This window comes from Pezoporus flaviventris, unplaced genomic scaffold (genome assembly GCF_033815535.1).
Source record: "Pezoporus flaviventris isolate CSIRO_AGI_PZ_B2104156 unplaced genomic scaffold, CSIRO_AGI_Pfla_v1 ptg000030l, whole genome shotgun sequence".
NCBI lineage: Eukaryota > Metazoa > Chordata > Aves > Psittaciformes > Psittacidae > Pezoporus > Pezoporus flaviventris.
The window spans coordinates 2290436-2310933 of record NW_026892578.1 but is presented as its reverse complement, the minus strand read 5'-3'; the positions used below and the strand labels follow the sequence as shown (position 1 = coordinate 2310933).

Below are 20498 nucleotides of genomic sequence, written 5' to 3'. Positions count from 1 at the left end.
AGGTTTTGCTGTCTTCCCAAAGAGTTCTCTGGTTTGGCCCCTAAATGACTTTGCAGTTGTTGCTTTCTTCTTCAGCTTTAACAGAGAGAGGTGCTGTGCTGTGGATGCTGTGCTGTGAATCCCTCCTGCAGGAGGAGGAGGAGGAAAGATGAAGATGATTTGACAGCTGGAGGAGCCCCAAATTAGGTTCTTCGAGAGCTCCACCTTTCAACATTCCTATTTCAAAACCATAGCCTACAGATTTCACATCAGAAGCCGAACGCTTTTTTCTGTATTCTCACAGGTCCTGGGAGGTGTTTGCATGAGAGGGGTTACATGGAAAAGTTTCCAGCTGGAAAAATGAGTGTGCTTGTTATTAGGTTCAGCAGAGTGGGAATCTGCCAGATCTGACAGGCTTTTACAAAACTGCTCATTTTCACAGTCTTAGCTCTTTTAGCTATTTTTTTTTTTATTGAGTGAGGGACAAGCTCTATCTTATTAAATGAAAACAATAGAATGAGAAGTTGGAAATTGCCAGGAAGCCTGGGAAAGACCGACACTCAGCTGAGATTTCATTCCACGTTTTCCTGTTGACCTCACAGGCTTTTGACACAAGAGCTCTGAGTACATTAAAGAAAGGCCACAGTCTCATTTGGTCCTGTGAACATTGGCAATATGTTATGGGGACAATATACAGGCTTGAAAGGGAAAAACCGCAGCAATGTCCCCATGCCCTGGAGGTTTTGTCTGGTGCAATGCTGTTTAACCAGAGCACTGTGAGGTTTTAAATGGCCGTATGAGATTTATAGTAGGTCACGACCAGATCTCTTTTCAGGCCAAAGTTTGAAAAGTCCATTTGTCTCAAAATTTAAAAAAAGAGTCTGGTAATTCTCCGAGGTTTTTCCTCTTCCTCCAGGCAACTATTTCTGCCTGGCCAAAGTTCCTAAACCTTCCCCAAGAGCCCTTTTAATGTGGGAAATATTGTCTTAGTATCTGCTATCAAAGGAATAATACTGAAGATACAAATATTTACAAACCCATTCTCACTCCCCATGGTTGGTATCAAGCTTATTAAGTTGTAGAAAAAGGGACATCGTGACCTTAAAAGAAGTGGCTTCAGGAAATCAGTATTTGAGGGCATTATTAGCAGGGAAGAGTGATGGTTATCGCTGGGAACTGAATGGGGAAGACTCAAGGTGCAGCCAGAAATGCCCCATGTCTGGCTGTGGGGCCAGCAGCTGAGGGGCAGCCCTGGCTGGGTGGGTGGCATTGGTGGCCCCCCACTGCTGCCCAGCTGGGATACGTCCCACCACTTGTTGGCAAAAGGCATATACTGATGCGGCTGCTAAACCAGACAATGTGCTGGCCCCCTGCCACCCCTCTTTCTCCTGCACAGCAGCAAGAGTGGCTGGTCCCTTCCAATGATGGGGGCCACACCAACATTTCAGCAGTGGCTGGTGCTGGGGTAGCTTCTGCCAGGCTTCGATTATGAAACTGCATGGCAGAGCGGCTTCCAGTGGGGCTTGCCTCCTGCTGCATGGCCCTGAGATGGGGCAGCTGGAGGAGGCTGGTGGGAGATGGGGGTCCTGGGAACGGCTCCTGGCACTCCAGTAGGCTCAGGGTGGTTTTGAAGCATGGGGAAAAGGCAGATTGGTCAGGCAAGACATGAAGGTTCTATGAGGTGAAGCCAGAGAGCCAACAACAGAGGCTCTGGGACAAGGCTCCCCTGGAAAACTTGGAGAGCCAAAATCATGGAGCTCTGGGGCTGAGTGGGGGTAGATGCCTGTGATAGAGTTTCTGTTTTCCACTTTTCTCTCTAAATGGGCTGTAGGAAGAAAGAAAACGAAGATGGGAATGGGAAGCAAAGTCCATAGAGCTGTTGGGAATCAGGCTTTAGCTTCCCCTCACCAATGCCAGCACCACTAGCAGCCTGGGTATGAAACAACACAGACCTCCCCTGGTATGTGTGACGCCAGGTCCAGAGCAGATCCTTGCAAAAGCATATTAAGGTCTTAAGGGGTGACTGCAAAGGAAGAAATTTACTTGGCAGGCCTCTATGACTTTTCTGGGATGACTTTTATCTGTTGTGTAATTCAGAATCGTGGGATTCTTTAACCCTGCTTCCCCATTCTTCTATTTGACAAACTCATTTGCTCATTTAGAGCAGTTATGCTTGATTGTGCCAGTGAATAATAAGTGAGAGCTACTTGTGAATTATTTGGCTGTTAGATTTCCACAGAGAAAGGTCTATTCTCTTCTGTGTGAAGAAGCCCCCCAGTATGAAGAAAAGTTTTGCGCCTGAGACAGGAATGAAAAAGACCTTTAAAATCTTTATAGCAATCTAATACAGAAGACACACTGGTATTCAAAGTATATTTCATTAGGTATAAACTGCCTACCTTTAAAATAAATGATTTTCTTTATTTTGCTAAAATGCCAGAAGATTGCAGACTATATTAAAGATAGCATGTGTCACATTTAAATCACACCCCATGGAAAAATACCTAATTTGATTTAAGTAATTTCTATTTATTTCTGCCTTTTAAAGTTATGTCATTTTCAGGTTATAAAAATGTAATATCTGAACTTAGACTCTTTACACCTAATTTCAATCCAGACCTAATTTTTCAGCTAAGTTAAAAATACATGAGAGCACACAGTCATAATATGATCTGGCCCCTCTCTCACAGCAAAAAGGGCAGCTTACTATAAACAGAGTTCTTGAGAAGGAAGGTCTCCCATTCTGGGGAGGATTTTGAAATTTCATATCATTCCAGTTTAGAACAAAGCTCTCAAATTCTGAATTTTCTCAGGAAACCAGAACCCCAAAAGGAAGCGATAATAATGAAAAATAAAGCAGAAAGCTTTTGTTCTGATAAGTTGTAGAGAAAGTGTCGCCAGACAGACCTCCTGAAAATGCTGACTGAGCGAAAAACCTCACAACTTTGGAAAATGAACCATTTGAGATTTTGGAGACTTTGGAGACATCAAAAAAGCTCCAATAGTTCAGGAGCCCGAGCACCTTCCTTGCAGTCCTACTCATCAGGTTGTCAGCCAGGGGGTCAAGGGAGCTGGGAGATAGGCTGAGTTGAAGTGGAACCATAACTGAATCCTGGTGTCTGTATAGTGAGTCATTCCCTTCAAAATAATTAACTTGTGCAACGTTTGGAAGCAGAAATAGGTAGTGATGTGATTTTTAAAAGCTGCAGATATTTCCAAAGTGTTGAGGTCAAATCCACAGCACTTGAAAACTGGGATAATGCCACCAAAATCAGTGAAGAATTGTTGCTAGTGTGCACTATGAGAGCCATTGATGACCCACAAAGAGAACTACTGTGGGACTCAGACTGTTAAAAACAATTATACAATTTAAGGTTTCATTTCATGCAGAAAAACATCTCTCAATGAAGCTAAACCAGAACCTTGCCATTTTTCTATTTGCTTTTCAGATTTACCATGAAAAAATGCTCCCTGCTGCCACAAACTCCTTGGGTAAACCAGAAGGTTTGCATGCAAAGCCAGTTTGTCAGCATTGGCTGAAAAATGTATAAACATACCTCCTCCTCCTGATGTCTGCATGAAAGAGTTTTCACATGCATGGAAGAAGGATTCCTCTTTAACCAGCTCAAGACCTACAGCTAGATATAACATTCCTTGCTAACCAAAAACTCCCAAAAATTTTAATTTGGCTTCTGGGTATATTAAGAATGCAGGTTCAAGTCCCTACTTTGGAAGCCCTGCAGGGCATAGAAATTGTCCAAATGTGTATCTAGATTTCAATGCACTGCACAGAAAGAAAGGAGGTTTTGTTTGGTTTTTTTGTTTGTTTGTTTTACAGGAAGAAGGAAAAAAACAACTCCTTGGAGGGGATGAGACTTTTGCAACCCCTAGGATCACCAGGATTCTGGCAGTAAGACTGACGGTGGTCTGTAGTGGGACTCTTCCAGAGTATCCCCTTCACAGACCTTTCAATAGGAATTTGGTTACAAGTACAGGTCCTCAGGAGACTTAGAAACAAAATCATGGGTAGCCATAAGATGACCTGCATGTATCAACACACATTGGTTCTTTCTTGTAAGGAAGATGACAGCATTGCCAAAGGAGTCTGGGAGGAGACAAAAATAGTTTTGTGAATCTGATCCTTTTCTCAGAAAGTTCTGGATGTGAGTCCTTCCCAAGGTTTCCTTAGCCAGCGACATCTCTAGAGGTACTACCAAACATGCCTAAAACCTTTCAGTTGTGATATTTTTCGAGGTAAAGTGTCTGTATGAGATTTGGTGGATCACACCAGGCTATAGGACCCTACTGGACTGCTGCTGTACCTTCACACTAGCATATGTGAAATAGCTAAGTGGGAAGCTGCTCCTCCACCCTAAGAGCCCTGTCAGATTTCACAAATGTTCCAGTTTTTACTCTGGGAGGAAACCCAGGCTGTTCAAAGATCACACATTTTCTTTCACTGAGATGGGAGTAACCTAGAACAGTGTGAACCCTTCCTCAGTGGCAGAATAAATAAATCCAACTCTTCTCCAAGAGGAGCGGAAAGGATAAAAATTTTCTTACAACCTACATAAAAATTGAGGCAGCTGTGAAAAAAAGGAGACATCTGGATGGGACTGCATGGGTGAGCAAAATATCTAAGATCATGACAATGTGATCTCCTTGCAGGAGCATCTCAGGCTTGATTCAGCCATGCATTAATCCCCATGGGGAAATTGCAGGGCACCTCTTTCTTTGTACACACTCACCCTTTTTTTGGTACCTGCAAAGCAGCCGGCCACAGTTCTGCTTCTGTGTAGTGTCCTCTTCACCCCTCAAAGGGCCAGACAAGAAACAGACTGTATGCTGTCCCCACTGGGGGCTCACTAAGATGCTGTACTGAGGAGTCCGTTGCCCACCATGGGTGCAAGCACAGCTCTTTCATGAGACTGGCCTTCTTCAGAAGATGCCTGCTCTCCCCTGAGCAAACCAGGACTGCCCTTACCTTTATTGCTGTCAGGGTCAGAACAAAACCAAGTACAAGGAGAAAGCACTCTTGAAACTAAAATTAAGAAATATAGAGGGCAGAAGGCAGACGGCCTTACCAGTGACAAAAGCAAACCCAGAAACTCAGCTGTGTTTTCTAAACCACCTTTGCAAGAAGGCAGGCAAAAACAACTGGAGTGAGCATGTCATCCACATCTGGCTGATGCCAGAAAACCCTGTTGTGCCTGGCTGATTACTGAGCCATTAAAGCTTGGAGGGGGGATCTCCTTCCATCTGCTGCATGGGCTACTGCCTCATTGAAGGGAACTGAAAATTCTCCTTTCTGTTGCTGCACCCGCTCTGGAGACTCCCCGAGCTACAGCTACAACATGATTCACAAACACATAAGGGTCAAAAGTCCCAACCTAACACCATGTAACTGGAGCAGGCTGAGGTGCTGCTGCTTGCTATGAATTTTCAGCTTTCCTTAAAATAAGGTGATAATGAAAGTGTGGTGTTTTGCGGGATCCCTGGTTTCCTGCTATTGGTGCTGGGTAAACCTGAGCTCTCTTTCATCAGCCTGCCAGGAAATAGATACAAACGTATTTATAACATTTATTTTTTGAAGCATAGTGCTAAAAATAGCACAATACATCATTCATAGTATAGGTCTCCCTATTCTCTTATCCCACTGATGAAGTAAGAAAAGCGTGATGTTATCAACTAGCTGTCCTCCAACTTCTTCCAATAAAGCAGATTTTAGCTCCTGGAGTTGCTATTCAGGTTAAAATTCCCTGTCTTACAACAAACATGTTCATTGCCTAGGGGCACTGTCATTGCCCAAAGGGAGCAGAATGTTCAAGTCTTACTGAAATATCACAAGTAATATAAATGATAAGGAAAACAGAATTCATTGACAAATTCACTGCCCATAGCTATGTACTCATGATATATGGGAGTGGCGTTCAAAGCATCAATTCAACAATACTTTAAGTCAGTCCTCTGACCCATGCTGATGAAGATGGACAGACACGTTAAACAAGATTATGCCTCCAAGGATCATAAAAACTTAGAAGTTTCCCAGCTGCAAACTGATTTTTCAAAGACAATTACCTGCACAATTTAACCGGATGGCCATTTATGCCTTCCAGGTTTCATATAGTTAATGTTTGTTTCCTCTTGGATTTTTGCTTTTTCTCCCGAACTCGCACTTTCCCCACCTCCCCTCAGATACACACGTTAAAAAACACTCTCACACTTCTTGTCCTACGTGATTTATTCTTGAGAAATTAAATTACATTTTTATAAGCCTGTGTTACCACAAATGATAGCTGAAGATTTGCTGAAAAAATTAATTCCTGATCTGTTGCCGTGAAGCGTCCTCACTAGCACTGTACTGACTCTGTCTTTCAAAACCAGATGGAAGCAGTCCAACGGTATGATTAACTTCTTAGTCCCTGCAATTTCCTATTGCTCTACTTGCCCTAGATTTCAGGATTGACCTCCTGCTTCACTGCAAAATGCACAGTTGCTCAGTTTGATGAATCACATGAATACTTTTTTGATCACAGTTATCTACTATTTACTACATACCCAGTGAGGTTAATCATATGCTGAGGCACTTCATATGCTGCACACATATACACTCTTCTTCCCAATAGCACTTTGCATATTCTTCATGCTGCCAGCCAGCAATGGGACCTGTTTTCTCCTTACAAATATATGAAAGACCGCAGACCTGCACCTTGTCTCTTTTCTCCTCCACATTAATTCTGCAATTATCCACACACTGATTCTTAAAAGACCTAGCAAGCCAAAGAAGATACATGAGAAATTACCAGTCGGACCTCTCTTTTAGCAGATAGATATTTTTCAAAATGCTAATGTTTCTGGGAACTAGACTTGATCACCTCCCCACAGATATCTTCGGGGAGCAATTGAGAACACATGGGGTTGCCCATAGTGAGGTGGGAAAGATTTGGCTGGCACTTCCTTGAAGAAAAAATATATGATAAGTTTTCTTTTACTTTCGCTAAACACCAAAGGAATTTTGGTATTTAGTATCACTAGCTAGGGCTCAAAATTGTTACAGTTCCAAGGGACAGCTCTGCTCCACCTCCCCACTCTGCATTGAACACATCCAAATCATGTCTCCAGTGCTATGGCAGAACAATTCTAAACAAACAGTAGCAACAGCCAAGGTACAGGAAAACATCCAAGAGCAAACAAATGAGAGCCACAGATCTTGCTCACAAATTAAATAAAGGGAAATGAAGTCCCAGTTTTACAGAGATGTATATTCCTTTTCTCTCCAAGTCTTCCACACAGCTCTTCGTTTTGCTAATTCACAACAGTCTCCAATAATGGAAATAGTATCCTATATACAATATGTATCATTACTCTTCCTCCTTCAAGTTCTGTAACTAGGAGGGCTGAGAAACTAGACCATTTCCAGCAGCAGTACCACGTGGGAAGGCTGCAACTGTGGGACACCAGCATTTCCCAACTGCAAAGATTTCATGTAAGGTGCAATTGATAAATCCATATCCCCTGTTGGAGGTATTCTCTTTTTCCTCTCAGAGATAATCCAGGAAGTTTAAGCAATGCGCTAGCACTGTGAGAGCCATGTGTTTGTGTCTGTGGAAGGGAACACCGTGTGTGTATACTCTTCTCCAGCCAGCCTTTTGACTCCTGCGGATACCATGATCTCAGTTCCGTCATTCTCTGCTGGGACCCAGATCAGCTGTGCCAAGCCAAGGCTTCCCCTCGGCTGTCACTGATTACACAGACCTGTCACATGAAGCCTTTCCAGCCAGCCAGCCAGCTGAGTCACTCTGCTGATAAGCTGACCATGTAGCTTCTCATGTGGAGGACTCTCACGGTGTAAAAGGCGATGTTATCGAAAAGATCAGTCCAACACAAACATAAGTGTGTGAGTGACAGAAAGCACACCAGTATTTTTGCTAGCTGCCACTGTACTATTTACTTACTTTAGGGTATCACAAGTTTAACGGCTTCACTTAATCACAGCTGAAGCAGATACTTGAGAACCAGAAATCTTTGGCTCTGTCTACTGAAAGTTTTAAGGCTGCTTGGACAGCTGCCTTCCCTGCTTTAAGTGATCTATTAAAAGTCTAAATTGCCTCTTATTGTTGTGTTAATACTTTACAGTCAGTCCCTCCTCAGGCCTCCTAACTCAAATGGTGTATCTCAATGTGACTTTGTCTGAAGGAGAAGAGCCATGCTACAGATCCCACTGGACTAAACATTGATCCTGTGCCTTATCACAATATCAGGGAAAGACACTGGATTGTCCTAGGCCAACCTTTTCTGTTTAATTTTCGTTGCAGCTCAGTGCTAAGTACAGGCATGCATCCATGAGGAGTTGTGCAGCACCTCCTCTGCTTGCAAACATCTCTCTCCCCACAGATGTGGGCTTCCACTGCTTCTCATGAGCTGCCACTCAGCTCCACAATCCTATCACCACTTCAGTGGACAAGGAGAAAATTCCTTTGCCCTTTAGGATCTTGAGTGCAACTGGCCAGTTCCATGACGGTAAAACAGCTCATGCCTGGCACAGCCTGTATTTTGATGTCCTAACAGTTATCAGTCATGCATGGACAAGGCTTGGTTACATGACAATGCAAAGTACTACCCCTTCTTCCCAACAGGAAGGTGAACGGAAGCTCAGACAGGCTGTGTAGCTCACTAACCATCACAAACAGAGCTTGTCTACACTGCTGTTGTGGTTTAAGCCCAGACAGTAACTCAGAACCACGCAGGTGTTCTTTCACTGACCCCCTAGAGGGATGTGGAGGAGAATCAAAAGAATGTAACTCCCATGGGTTGAGATAAGAACAGTCCAGTAACTAAGGTATAACACAAATCACTGCTGCTGCCACCGATAGGAATAATGATATGGGAAATAACGAGGGAAGAGAATACAACCTCTCACCACCCGCTGACTGAGACCCATCCCAGCCCAAGCAGTGATCTAGCCCTTCCGGATAACTGCCCCCAGTTCTACATCCTGGGCACGACGTGCTGTGGTATGGAATACCTCTTTGGCTAGTTTGGGTCAGGTGTCCTGTCTCTGCTTTGTTCCAGCTTCTTGGGCCCCTCCTCAACAGCAGAGCATGAGAGACTGAAAAGTCCTTGATTGGGGCAAGCACTACCTATCAACAACTAAAAACATTAGGAGTGTTATCAGCATTGTTCTCAGACTAAAGCAAAAAACACAGCAGTGCGCCAGCTACTAAGAAAGAGAAAAATGACTGTTACAGCTGAACCCAGGACAACTGCCAAGCGGATGTTAGTGTTGAGACGCCTTCTCTACCGACAGCACAAGGTGGTAAATCAAACAGCTTTATCATAGCCTGAACTTAAAGTTCAGGTCTGGATGACATGTATATATTCCCCAGGTGGTGAGGGTAAGCTAGTGAATTGAAGTCTTTACAGGACTCATCAGCTGGGATGAGCAGGCTTGCCAGCACAGCTGCATGGCTGTGGGGCTGAGTAGGTTCAACTCTGCCCCTGCCCTACATGCCTGCACTGAGGTTCATACGGACAGAGCTTAGCATGGTCTGACTGCATCCTCCAGCGTAAGTACACAGAAAGGAGACTAGATCACAATAGTGAATTAAGCTTGTTTCTTAAGTACCACCCAAGCACTGCAGTGAATGAGCTATCTTTCCCCCATTACAATGAGAGAGGAAATTCAGTGGTGGTACAATGCTTTCCTCTAAATGGTCAAAACTCTTCAGCAGACCCACTTGGCCTACACTACAGCACAGAGAAATAAAAGCAGCTAGGGGAATAAAAGTGCCTTAGGACCACTGTAAATCTTTATTTCATGGAAAATCTTATCTTGCACATGAATATGTGCTGCAAGTAAATTTAATGTGTGGATTAAGTACTGTGCGGTCTCCCTCATGGTGGGCTTTTCAGCCTAAAAAGAACAAAAGAATAATAATGAGTGTTGTGTTTGGGTATGATTGCAAACAGCTGTAATTTACAGCTGGACATTCTCCATTGCAAATGTATCCAGCAAGCAAATGCTTCTGGGTTAGTGGAACAGACTGCAAAAAAATAGCTTTTTTAGCCCTAAGGTCAGAGTTCTGGGACCATGGGAGTCAATAGTAAAATCTATTTAGCTCAGTGGGATTAAGCAGGTTTAAGACCTGACTTAACCACACCGCTTACTGCTAAATAACAACAGAACACACTGAATATTTTAGTTATAGACATTTTTCTTCATTTGAAAGCTATTCAGGCAGCGGCTGTGAGAGTCAATTGAAGGTATGCTAGCACTATACCATTAAGGTATATGAGTTAAGTTCTTGCTCTTCTTTGTCCCAGAAACTGTGCAATCTGTACATCTAGACCACTTTGCTGAAGAGCACAATAAAATTAAAACCAAAAGCTGGGCTGTACAAACACCGAGGGTTTTTCATGAGAGAATGAAAAGCTAATGGGGCCAGTGCATCTTTCCTGACAAAATAGTGCATGTGCAGAGCAACCTGTCTTCTGGAAGCAAAAAAGCTGTTTCAGTCAAGCTTCTGGGTCACTAATCTTTGTGTTTGCACATAAATCTGCTGGGGGTTACTGTGTCATTCTGAAAACAAGACTGAGTGCAATACACTAAAGAAATCAATGGCTACATGTTTAAAACCTCTTTTTTTCCCCCTCTCCCTCCTTCAGTTTAGCTAACTTACCTTTTTAACAGAATCTGAAAGCAAAAATTGTGACAAAAACTGCTGGAAAATATTGGAAAAAAAAAAGACGACAAAATTACTGGAGCTTTATTTAAGCTGACTCCTCCCTTTGTGCTGGGAAGCGCTGGTGTGTGACTGGGGAGCTCTTAGTTGCTACCGGGACACAAGTAATGAGCAGCAATGTCACAGGCATCCTCACTTTAGCCAAGACTAGACAGAAGCTGCCATCACAGTGTGGGTTTTTGGACCCCTGCCCTCCCGTTTGCTCGCTGCAGCAAGGTTAGAGGAGGCAACCCTGCAGGGTGCACCCGCAGCCATCCCAACAGCCCTCCAGAGGGTGCCCTGGCAGCCAAAGGGAGGTTTGCAGAGCAGGTGAGAAAGCTGCAGTCCCCACGCCTGCTTTCAGGGGCACGGAGGGGAACACATGGTCATAAATAATGAATCTGAAGTCTGATGGGCAACATTTAAGCCCCGAGGATGGGAGCAGCCTGCACCCAGCTCCTTCACCAGCTCTGATGAGTTAGGGAGAATCTATCCATCACTGCCCCTTTTCTTTTATAGGGGAGACAGAGCACTGCAGGGTTTGGGGCTCATTAACTACCTCCAGGGGCACTTCTGAAGGAATGTTCCTCATTCAGCCCCAGGGAAGTATGCTGAGAAAAAACACCCCACATTTGGTCACGGTATTGTCCCCACCAAGTGCAAAAGCTGCTTTGCCTCCGGGGGGCAAACTCATACACCTCCAGGGAGAGGGGCATAACGATGACTCTGGCACCTCTTTCATTTTGCTTTCGTCCTAGCATATACTTGTGTGCCCTACAACCGTGCCAGCGATTTCACCCACCTCCCATACATTTCACTCGGGAATTTTATTCCTTAAGGGGGGAGAAAATTCTAAATAAAACAGTGTTTGTAAACTTAAGGGGGGAGAAAGGTCGATAATTTTGGCGGTCTTAGCTTCCAAGCAGAGAGAAATGTTATTCATCCATGCACAACATATAATTCAGCCTAAGTGACAGGCTCTGCTCTGGAGAAATCCTGGCCTGAGCTGGCTTCCAGAGTCAATTACTGCTTATTCCCAGGGAGGCGGGGGGCGGGGGGCCAGACGGAGCAGAGGGGGCTGCCAACAAGGCATGGGGAAATTTACTCTGTGTCAGCCTGCATGACACAGTACCTCATTTGTGGATAAATGTAAATCTGCTAGTCCTTTTTCACAGGCACTAAAATGTACAGTCTCTCCTCCCCCTTCCCCCACCCCACCGCCCACCCCCTCACCCCGTGCCCAAAACTGGAAAAGAAATCAGGACCGTCTTAGAAAGCTACCTTATATTTCAATCAATCCTCTTTCATAAAAGTCATTTAAGGTAAATACCTGTGCAGACCTACGGGCCCAACCATAACATTTACTATGGCCCAAATCCTGAATTCCTCAGTCGGGCAAGCTTCCCAATGAAGTTAATGGATTTTTTGCTTGAAAAAGAGCTGAGTAAAACCTGAACACTGTCTAAGGATTTGGTCCCCTGCTTATCTGCCTGGAGCACTGCTGCAGTTCTAGAAAAAGTGAAGAAAAATGAATTAAATTCCTCCAAAACACCAATCCCTCAAAACTTAGGGGTAAAAAAGGGATTGTTTTTGTGCATAAAACGTACAGAGAATCTCATCAAAAAAAGAGTAATTCCCAGGGAAAGGATTTGGAAAAGTCAAAAGAGAACATCTCGGAATAAATGAAGTACTTATTGCTGAAAAATGAGCTCAGATATATCTCGGCAAACTCTAAAGCTCAGAATTTACTGCATCATTCATGCCCTCTCCAGTAAGTTTCTTATCTCTCGTTTGGTATCACAACAAGGGATTCTGCATACTCTGTATGAAATACAACAAGACTGTGATTTTTTGCAGTAATAAACTCTACACATGCATGACAAATCCAAGCATGCAAAATGTTTAACATCCCAGTTCACAGATACTTTGGGGACAAAATCCGATTATGAGTTATATGCCACAATAAATAGGGCTCAACGTTTCATAAAGCAATTTATAGTTCATAAAAATGACAAAATGTACCTGTCAGATAGAACGCGGAGAGCAGATCTCTGTGCTGCCTGCTGGAAGAAAGGGCAGAGATGTTTATTTTATATTCTGACTTGAAAATTACGAGCACAATCAACACTTTAAAAAATGCGTTACACACATTTTTGTCACGTGTCCAAAATGTTAAAGTACGAGCAAAGTAGCAGGGAGTCTATAGTCAAATGGACATTCCAGCCTACTAAATGTAAGAGCACTTTGTTAAGTACACAGTAAACTAGAAGACTGTCAAAGCACCGCACGGTATTTGAGGTCTCAACTACTCTATTTAGACGAGTTTTTCTGCGGGTCCCTGAAAACTCGGCAGGGTTTGGTTCCCTGCCTTCCCGTCTCCCCGCTTCCGCACTCCCACTCCCTCTCCTTTACCATTAGTCTCCTCCCATTCTTCCACAGAAACAAACATCACATATTTTGATTCCTTTTGCGATGAAGCCTGTAGCTATAATTACGAATTTTGCAAAGCTTGCCAGAGCTGCTGCAGACATTTCATGAGCGCTGCCATGTTACTCTGCTGGCAACTTTTGACTACACAGTACAGCATTGACCTGTTGCTGGTTTGCTCCTCAGGTTTTGCCTAGTACAACTCTTTGGATGGGGTGGGGAAGCATGGTGCTTGTTCTTGTATTAACCAGCAGGTCTGGGAATAGAAATTGTAGCCTCTCAAGTTTAATAGGGCTCCCAAGCCTATCCCTGAGCTGGTTTGCCACTTTATGATTATTATTCTTTCCCCTCCTTCAATCACTTCAAGCGGTGTGATTCATGGCTTCAGCACAGTAACCAGCTGCTAAGCAAAGATGAAATACATAACGGCTTGAAAGTCTATTTTAAAGCCTCCATTTCACTTGAAGCTGCCCAGAGCATCCCCTTCCTAGCTGTATCTGTCCAGGCTGTGCCTCACCTGACACAGAAGTGACAAAGATAAGCAGTACAGAAAGTCAAGGAAGGGGCAGAGAATTAAACATTAGTTTTGTCTTTGCAGTTTCCAGTAAATAATGTTTTGAAACCATTCTCCCTGGCTTCTCAGGCTGCTGAGGTCTGTATCCCTATTCCCGAACAAGCCGCATGGCTTGCAGGCATCCTGCTCAGCACTAGAGACCATGGAGGTAACCCTTCTGGCTAGTCAGAACGCTGGTGACAGGTTGTAAAGAAAAGCTTGCTAAAAGCTGACTTGTGGTTGTAGTTATGAAGCATTTTGCAGAAACGTGTGAAAAGATCCCCTGAGTGGATCTCTGTAGATCTGACAGAAGTGAAGGAATGGGAAGAGTTTCTACTTGAAGCAGGAACTTTCTGGAATAACTTGTGCCTCCTGAGTTCCCTGGGAAGAAGTAATTTGCCATGTATCAGACACCAAATTGTTAGAAGACAAGGTGGCACAGCTTGCAGGAGGGGTTTACCTAATTGGTGACTTTTACAGCAGGCAGAGAACCTGTTGGAAGCGCTGGGAAAGTCCCAGCAGCTCAGTAAGGGTATGCCCACGGCACAGACATGATGGTTTTAGTGTCAGAAAAATAATATTTGGAGTCTGGTATTTTTTACTTTCTTCAGTAGGTCATCCTATTTGCATGGTCTTTGGATAAAATGCCATCCATATTACTCAGGCTACTGGTACAGGGCAGGATTTATTGGGAGCAGCCATTCTTCAGTCCAATGGGCTGGCACCATTTTTATTCTCTCCTCTGCAAGGAGGAGAGCTCATTAGGACAATTTCATCCCACAGAGACCCAAACCTTAGGTTTAAGAATGTCTTATGGCTTAAATGTCTTCTTTGATGCCCTGGGCCACCGTAAATTCATATCCTCCCTGCCTAATCACCCTCACTAGCAGGAAGCTGTTTCCATTTTGAGTTTCAAGCTGCCCAGCTTCATTGGTGAGGCTTGTGCTGTGTTAAGCCTTTGCCTGCAAAACTCCAGAGCCTCCTCTCACTGTGAGAGCCCTTTTACATGGCCAAGTTGTTTAGACACCATTCAGGTCATCTCACCTTTTCTCCTGCCAGGATCTAGGGCTAGTCTGTCACTCACAATCAGCCACTACGTGGCAGTGCTGTTAAAGTCACTTCTAATATTTCCCACTCTTGGCTCAGGCCACCACAAGTGTTCATGTGGTTGTTCAATGCAACAGGTTGGAAAACTGATCCACCTGAAAAATAACACCTTTCCTTCTTTTTTATTTATTTTCCATTTTCTTTTCCTTCCTTCCTTCCTCCCTCCCTTCCTCCCTCCCTCTCTCTTTTTCTCTCTTTCCCCCTCTCTCTTTCTCTCTTTCCCCCCAGGTAATTTGTAACCTGGATCCCTCTTCCCAGCTGCTTCCCCAGGGAGAGGTTGTCACACCGCAGGATGTGGTGTGAGAATGGGAATGGGACCATGTGGGCGGTGTGCAGTGAAGACCTTTGCTGCTGAGATAAGGGTGTGTCCACCTGCAAGGTCACTATTACCTGACATCACTCTTACTGCATTCTGGGGAGCTGTAGAGCACTCCTGGAGCAAGGTACAGGCCATACGGACCTTACAAGAGACCTCAAGAAAGCAAGCATGGACTTTGATGATACTAAAAGCCCTCAACATGGGGGCATGGGGTATGTATCACTCTTGTATTTCCCCCAGATCCCTCATTTTGAGAGAGAGAAAAGAGCTGGATACTTTCTTTTCCAGGCTCAATAAAAGCTGCATGCAGGAGGGAAGAGGAGAGGACTCTTATCTTGACCTGTTTAAGGTGCTAACTGTGTGGTGTTGGACTGCAGTCTCGATCAGTTTCCATCCTGGTGCATCCAGTTGCTGACAACTTTGAAAAGGTGATACCTTCTGGGCAAGAAAGTGGGTTCAAATGACAGGCAGGGCAGCAGAGAGAAATGGACAAGTGCATTTCAGTGAGATCACACTTTTTCAATTAGCCTCTCATTTTAAGTTCTTTAATAAATGTCCTTTGCATGGGGCACCTCAGTCTTTGCCTGGTAGTTGCACATTCTGTAAATGAGGCTATTGATTTCTTTCTTACACCACTTGAAAATACATCCGTGTCTGACTGCGTATTTGTGTGACCCCCTGAGTTAGTAATGGCCCCATTTCCAAATGACGGGGGAATAAGATCCAGTCGCAAGTTTATTCTTCCTCCCTGGAGAAACAGATCTATTGCCTGCAGTGAAAGGCAACTATCTGGCAATTTTAATTCTAGCCTATATTGCTCCCCTCTCCGGGAGAGAGTGAGCTGTTGTAATTAAAGGTAGTTAGCAGTTCACTAGCAAGTATAAACACTTGCAGCCACTAATTACAGTCTGCTTTCTTGTTCCCCTGCTACAGGACTGAGCTGCTCAACTTTGGGCGAAATATCTGCCCTTGCTTCTCACTAACGGTTTTTTGTGCCCCCATTCAGACTCATTCATGAATCCCCATGCAGGGTCATGATCTATTGTTTGAGAAACTCCTGGCTATAGAAACAGCTTTCTGTGATTTATTACGTTTCTAATATGCTGGTGTTATCTATGTAACAATATAAGCAAAAGGCTGGTACTTACTATCAATACTGCCTGCATGACTATTTTTTTAATAGCTTGATTTTGATTGTGCTATTTAATTTGCATTTTATTTTACATCGTTAACAACTTTACTGAGGCCAACTCATCATCCACCAAGGAAGATGAGAATATGGTTCTACAGCCTTTATTATTTCTGGAAGTAAGTGACTACACTGGTTATAGAAATATGGGATAAGAAATAATTTTAAAGTTTGATATTGCTGACAGAATTTAAAGATCTCTAAGACTTACCACTAAAAAAGGCTTTATGGGAAGCTTAATAGTCTCTTGATAAGTTATCGAGCATGTTCACCAGCAATGAGTATAATCCTGAATTTTCAGTTCATGGAATCAGTGGAGTTACTGATGGAGGAAGGTTCTCCTCAATATAAACGTGGATATTGGAGGCCAACTAACCACATAATAACTTTAATGCTGAGTAGGAAGCAGGAAAGGGAAAAAAACAATCACTTAGTTGACTCAGGTACTTGGGCTAGAGAAACCAGCCACAGTAAATGAGATGAATGACTCTGTTTCACTACATCAAGAGTTGCAAATTACAGGATACCGTCTGATTAGACTTCTTTGACCCCCACATGAGTTGGTTACAGAAACATTTAGGGCAGAGTTTCATTGATCTGCCTATAGTTCATTAATCATTCATGAAAGATTCTAGCTGTACCCCAAGACTACTGGGACAAAGCAAGTTTTCAGCCAGCAATAATCATGGTTAGGTTCTCAATCTCAAGAGATTGCATCTCCTTTCTCCATCCTTTATTGCAATGAGCCAGAGCCTGGGAACATAATCAGCAGATATTCAGGTTTCAGTGTGTGTTAAATGAGCTACCAAAATTACTTGAAGTGTCACAAGTTGCAATCTGTTGTGGAAGGGAAATCAAAGAGGAAATTAAATACTTTCATTGTAATTGGGACTGAGCAGCGAGCTAGCTCGTTGTAATTGGGACTGAGCAGTGAGCAGAACGGGTTGAATACAGCTATTGAGCTGGAGATACAGGAGCACTAAGAGTGTCCCCAGGAATCCCTCTTCTTTTTTTTTAATCTGTTTGGAAAATAATTGCTTCATAAACTGCTGGGCTTGCAGGCATTTTTGGATTGCAATTGAGATGCAATTGAGAACTACCGAAGAATGTTCTGCTTGGCTTGGAAGAGTGTCTTGGAGCCACTGCAGGCTGACTGTAGATGCATTTTTCTATACCTCAGCCATGACATGCTTTGGCAAATAAAAGCCAATAAATTGACCCTTGGCAGATTCAGGCATTTTGCTTTCCATTTTTCCTGTCCTGTGGATTAATCACTGTTATCGTGAGAGAGCTCTGTTACAGCAATTGTATGGAGTTACACAAGTTACGCCAGAGACTTCCCTGAGGTGGCACAGGTGTACACAAGGTGAGAATTTGAACCATTTCTTTGGTGACAGTTTAACAACATGTACTCCCTGTGCATGAGTAAACTGCATTGCTTCCAGAGCAGCTTGTTTGTCTTCCTCAGGTGGTAGGTGCTGCCTTGAAACTATGCAGTAAGCCATTTATGTCCTAAGTCAGCATCTCCCATATTAGCAACCACACATGCTGCTGGATGCCACCTTGTACTGGACTGCGGTTAGTGAGCTGTAGATGCACTGTTTCCAAGCCAGGGTTAAGGAAAGACGTCATTACTATATACTGCCATTTGGGAACCAGACCAGAGCAAATACTTTTTATGTCTTCTTTCACGTTTCGCTCTTCATACATCTTCCATGTTGATTCTGTTTTAATTTCCTAAGGTCTTGTTTGTCTTTAGCTTAAATGCAATTTATTCCTAAACTAGTGAAGCCAGGAAGAAAATTTTGTGAAGGGCACAACCTGACTTCATGCCGCAACTTGGGCCACAGGACTCTCCAAAGATTTTCTACTGCTTCAGATCTGGGAGCTGTTGTGGACCTAGAGCACAACTTGTGGATAATCCACTTATGGTGAACCCAGCTCAGTCCAACCACATGCATGATTTTTCACTTTACGTGTTAAGATGTGAGTTTATTCCATCTCTGTTTATAGGCACCTTCTTCTGCTGGAAATTATACCTTTGCCTGGGAGAAAGAGCTGCTTTCCAGCCTCTCGACTCCTCTCCCTGTGCGGGTGTCTATAGACTGTGATCCAGCCAGTCACCAGCACAGCTTCTGACAGGCTCAGTTCATTGGGTGGATATCTTTCACCGTAAGGCATGTTTTCCAAATGTGTTAGGCGTCCTTCACCTTCGTCTTGAAAACCTCTTCAGTTTTCAGGGGTCTCCTTGAAGAGTGTAGAGCTGCAGTGTTGCAATGGTGCTCTCATGAGGGCTCAAAGCACAAGTAATGAAACCCTCTCGCATCTACAGACTTGCCCTGTTTAAATGCCTGTGAGTGTCTTGTGGCCACAAGAAGTTGCCTGAGGAGCTCAGGTCAGAGAATTTATCATAAATGATTCCTAAAGTGCCTTCTCTCACTGCATTATTCTGTTCTTCTCACTGTTCCTAGGGGCTTTGTTTGAGGATTGCCTTCCAGAGTGGCTGTCTGAGGGATTTAGAATCACTTGTAAAGTGCAGCTTGAGTGTTTCTCTGTAAATTTGCAATATAAATGTATGAATGTGATTTTCACTGTCCAGTTGGTATTCATGTAAAATTTACAGGCTGTAAGACTTGAAAGGGTCTCCCTTCCTTCCTCTCTTGGAGTTGGTTATCATCAGAGCCACATCTTTTAAGAAACTATAAAACTCTTTCTGGATTTCATGATTTCTCCAGGCCTTTCAACACCTCAGTATTCATTTTTCACCCTGGAGTTTTATTACTGTACTTCTGGCGTACATTGTTCTTTCTCCTCTGCTTTGCCTATTAATCCTTATTAATCTTCAGGGGCAGCACAGTCTAGTGACTTGAACATGGCAACCTGCAAGTGAAAGACTCAGGTGCTAATCCTGGCTTTGTAACTGACTTGCCATGTGGCTTCAAACAAGCCACATCTCAGTCCCAGTCTCCCTGTCAGTTCTACAGAGACAATAATTCTTGCTTAGCTCTACCTAAATACCTCCCAGGGGCATTGTATTAAGTAGTTAATACTTGTAAAGTGATTTGGATCTCCAAATTACTGTATAATCAGCATGGGTATTAACCATACAGAGAATTTTATAGATCTGTAAATGTTGAGGCCCCAACAACCATGCAGAGTTTCAACACAGATGAGTTAACTTTCATCTTTTTCAGTGGAGATGAGCAGAAGCAAAATCCATGGTACTTAACGTTAATAAAATGGTTATTTCCCAACGACACTGGAGAAAGGTCTCAGTCACTGCAAGTGAAGCTGTGGTCACCTCCTCTGTTTCCACGGAAATAGCCTCCTTATTCAAGAAAAGGTAACTTGGTTACAGTGCTGCTTACAAAAATATTCAGTGTTGTGCCACAGGCTTTACAAGATTTATTGGGAAGACAAAAAGCTCAGAACTTCAAGTATAATTATCCCAAAACCCTGTATATGTGAAAATAGGGGAAATACAAGTCTAAGTTCCCCAAATAGTGGTAACTCTGCCTAGGGAGGTGCTATGTAGACTATGATGCTTTTGCTACTACCCAAGTATCTGCTTTGACTGTGCTAGGAAATACAAAAGAAGACAGGGGGATAACATCCTAGGCTGATTGAAATCAGTGGCTAAACTCTTGCTGACTTCAGAGGAAAGAGATTTCATCCTAGGTGAAGGAGAAATTGTAGCAATGGTTTCACAGTCCGTATTTCTTAAATGCTAGTTTTGATGGATTGGCTGCTGGCTCTTTTCCTTATTTCTCGTCGTGTTGTAATACAGTTGCTATTTCCTTTATAAGGTCCTTCCCCCCCCCCCCCCCCATTTCTTTTCTTCATTAATTTCCTTTCTTATTCCCCTAATCCCTTTCCCTTTTCATGTTCCTTTTGTTTCCTGACATGCTCTCAGCTGCCTCTTTCTCTGTTTCTGCTGTCATCCATCTCTGTGCAGCACATCTCCTTCACACAGCTTTTCATGCTGACACCAGACCAGCCTGAGCTGAACTGCCAAGGGGAGAGGAGTGAGCTTGATCTTCTGCCTTGCAGAGAGCAACAGGCAGCCCCTAGAGAGCCTGTGAGTCTGTGTTTGTGTGTGTGCGAATGTGTGAGAGATACACAAGCAGGGTATGTTCTCTTCTTACAGCTTCCAATAGCTGCAATATTACAAATGACAGTAGTTTGTGCTCTAAATTATTTGTG

The 20498-nt window shown here is 43.5% G+C and overlaps 1 protein-coding gene across 4 annotated transcripts in view; it reads right to left on the bottom strand.

The window, feature by feature from the left end:
• AFF3 (ALF transcription elongation factor 3) overlaps positions 1-20498 on the bottom strand; it is a 321875-nt gene that overhangs the window by 65591 nt on the left and 235786 nt on the right. For 3 of the 4 annotated variants that reach the window (XM_061459668.1, XM_061459670.1, XM_061459671.1), the window contains one exon: positions 12723-12763. In XM_061459668.1, coding sequence (XP_061315652.1) covers positions 12723-12763 — 41 coding nt within the window. The remainder of the gene's footprint in view (positions 1-12722; positions 12764-20498) is intronic. The other variant, XM_061459669.1, reaches the window with a different exon arrangement.